General features: G+C 38.5%; 1 protein-coding gene and 1 long non-coding RNA gene across 2 annotated transcripts; one reads left to right on the top strand and one right to left on the bottom strand.

Moving 5' to 3' along the window:
- Nucleotides 1-779: 779 nt before the first annotated feature.
- LOC111869392 (renalase) lies at nucleotides 780-2,194 on the bottom strand. Its single transcript, XM_023860894.2, has one exon. The coding sequence runs from the start codon at nucleotides 2,062-2,064 to the stop codon at nucleotides 1,021-1,023; it is 1,044 nt and encodes a 347-aa protein (XP_023716662.1). The 5' UTR covers nucleotides 2,065-2,194; the 3' UTR covers nucleotides 780-1,020.
- Nucleotides 2,195-2,706: 512 nt separating this feature from the next.
- Nucleotides 2,707-3,410, top strand: LOC117282707. Its single transcript, XR_004513548.1, has 2 exons — nucleotides 2,707-2,856; nucleotides 2,991-3,410. It is a non-coding gene; the product is annotated as an uncharacterized LOC117282707 (long non-coding RNA).

Raw genomic sequence — 3,410 nt, 5'->3', positions numbered from 1 at the left:
GTTAATGTAGGTGTGTTTTTGTGTACATATATATATATATATGGAAAGTGTGATAATATCCTTTCATACTTGAAGAGCTTTTCATGTATGTGATAGGTTCTGTGTAATCAACTAAAGAAACATATTCAAGTATGTTTTAGGAATGGATAAATATAATTAATATTGTACATATCTAATTACAAATACAAACTGTATGAAAGTAATATACAAAGTGCTCCAGGCAACAACATGTATTTCACCTTTGACCTCTATCCATTTTACAGCTAGTCACATGGCTTGTATTAGTATAGATCCAGATGTCCCTATGGGACTCTCATTAAATTGTCTTGCCTGGATGGTCTGACAGGACACTTCATTAGCCCCTAGATGAGTTTCCCTTATACACTGACTTGAAAAATAATAAAGTACTCAAATTAATATTTTCTCTGTTCCTAAGAGATATGAAAAACGTAAGGCATGCTATGCAATGAATTATTATTTAGTATTTTTAGTATACTGAATTCAGGGAAGGGCTAGATGTCAGGATAATACAGGATATAACTAACTTCAAACCAAATGCCATGCCATAGCTCAAGCAGTTAGTCGCTGGCTTCCCACTGCGGCATCCCGGGTTCGATCCCAGGTCTGGTCAAGTGGGATTTGTGGTGGACAAAGTGGAGCTGGGGCAGGTTTTCTCCGAGTACTTCGGTTTCCCCTGCCAATCTTCATTCCACCAATTGCTCCACAATCACCCTCACCTATCATCTGGGGCTGATACAATATGCCAGAAGTGGCCACAGTACAAGGGACTTAGTCCCACCCCACTAGCAATTAAAAAAAACTTCAAACCATGTCAATGGCAATATTAAATTTTAGTGGCATTAAGTCTCAGAGTTCTGTTACTAGAGAATGCTTCCCACCTTTAATACAATTGTATAACCTGTATTTTGGAATCAAAATCTGATAAGCCTGTGTTTTGAAAAAAAAATTGCACATATATTATGTCCGAGGAGATATTGATCTCTGTTCTGCCTCTCACTATCATACTTTATATGCTTTGATTGCTTGACTCACTTTGTTAGTGAGTGTAAAAGCAGATGATATGCAGCCATCAATATGTGATGACATAAAACTGTCACCTCCAGCAACAAGTAATGGGTGTTCTGCTATAGTGAGACACCCAGGTTGCCCCATATATGGAGTCATAACCTGTGAGTATTGCCACCAATGACACTTAGTATATTCTGGTTCAGGCCAGTCTGGAAACATTTCCTTCACATGATCAACTAGTTCATTCTGAACATCATTCAATTCTCTGTCAGCATTATTTGCACCATATTGTATGGATGTGTGAAATACAGCTGCAAGAGGTGAAGCTGGCATGTTTCTTTTTCTATTTTCAAATGAAACATAACGAAATATCTTATCATCATATATATACTTGGAGTCCCAGCCTGTGTTAAATTTATAATTTGAATCAAAAAATAAACATAATGCATATCTTGAGCTGAATTTCACAGATTGCAGGTTACGTTTCATTTCCTGGTCCTTACTCATTATTTCCTGGATGGAACCCTGAAGATCAAGCACTTGAGGTACAGGCATTGTTAAGATAACTATATCAAACATACCTTTCACTCCAGACTTTGATTCAACAACCCACTGTTTCCCACATTTATAAATAGAAACTACATAATGTCCAAAATGTATTTCATCTGCATCTTGAAGAAAATGTTTCACCAAAGAATTCATTCCATGTGGGGCTACAAACTGCTGTGTTCCTAGTGGCAAGTCCTTCATTCCTTCTATCTTACTACATAATGGTTCCAGTTGTTTTCCCTGTATTAGTGATTCATAGATTTCACGGTGGTCCCTGTAATTCTCTTGTGATGATGTGATGTACTGGGCACCAAGATCTGCAGTACAGCTAGAATCAGAGGGATTCCTGATTGTACTCATTCGGCCCCCAGCACCTCTTGCTTTGTCCCAGATGACTAGATAAATATGTTTCTGGCACATTTTACGAAGAAGCGATGTTGTAATTGCACTCGTAAATCCAGTACCAACCAATAATATTTTACACATTATGTGAAGATTACGGGATTAACACATTGTCACGACGTCGTCGCCCCTGTCTCTGACCGCTCTGACCCTTTCGTGTTTGGCCATGGTACCATGACGATCAAGACCACGAGGACCACAACTGATCACAATCCCCGCAAGTAGAATAAAGTCTTTGTTTCGTCGGTACCGAATATTAAGTGTATAATGAGAGTGTGTACGTTTTGGATATTAATTAGGGAATCATTAGGATCATTCGAGAGAAATTAAGTTTCCTCATATTTTTACAAATTATGGTGTTCGTGATATTCCGCAGTTGCAAGTTCTAATTGGTATTCTGCTTAACTTGGCAACGCCCATTCTGAGGGTGATTTTACCAGTAAAATGTACATTTTTACTGTTTTACGCCATTTCTCCCCTATTACACATACAAATCCAACTTGTAAAGGAAGTCGTCAGAGCTGGTGGTCTATATTAAACTGGTTGTTGAAGTTGCAGCGCAACTGTTGATATTTCTGGGAAGTAACTCCGTGCAGTCTGGTAGCCAGTTACCCACGTTTTGGAAGCAAGAGATTCTCTCAAAATGGGTGAACGACCTGCCTTCCAAACGTTCCAAACTGAGCAATAATTATTGCTCAGTCTTAACCGTCCTAACAGATTATAATCTGTTAAGACTACACAACGTGCAATAAGACACCAAGCTTCAGTAATCTCTGCCGGCCTCTTCTGTGAGATCAAAGTAGTTCACGTTAGTGTGTGTTTGTTCACAATAATTAGTATGTTTCCATACAGACTTGGGCAAGTATTCAGAGCAAGGTACTAGTATACTTGTTAGAAATATGATGCTATATCACTAAGATTCATGTAAATGAATTCATTTGCCTCCCACAAAGCATTATGTGTGATAAAGGTTTCAAGGTTATGAAAGATTCTGCATTCGCTTGGAACAGGAATGCCGAGAATTCTGCTACAGAGAGCTGAAGAAACATTTCCTGCTGTGACAGAAAGGATGGTGAGTGTTTTGTGCTTGTGTGCACAGACAAGAATTTTATCATAATCAGTCAATTCTCATATCTTAGGAAACTAAACTTTTATGCCAAGCTTGTGTTAGTGTTCATGATCCATCTGGGGAGTTTACATGGTTCTTCATATTGTAACACTTTGAATTATTATGTGGGAGAGGGACCAATTCAAGGAGAGTGATATGGGTATGTATGTATGTATGTATTGGGTGGGCCATAAAGACCGGCCCCCGCAATGCGACCTTCAAAGATAATTGTGCTTCCCCTTGGATTAGCCCTTTATTAATCCTATACTTTTAATAAAGTGTAGAACCCTGCTTATGGGAGAGTCATAAAAGTCACAAGTGA

Source organism: Cryptotermes secundus, unplaced genomic scaffold (genome assembly GCF_002891405.2).
Source record: "Cryptotermes secundus unplaced genomic scaffold, Csec_1.0 scaffold584, whole genome shotgun sequence".
Classification (NCBI taxonomy): Eukaryota; Metazoa; Arthropoda; class Insecta; order Blattodea; family Kalotermitidae; genus Cryptotermes; species Cryptotermes secundus.
The sequence above is the reverse complement of the archived record's forward strand: the minus strand, read 5'-3'. Positions and strand labels throughout refer to the sequence as shown.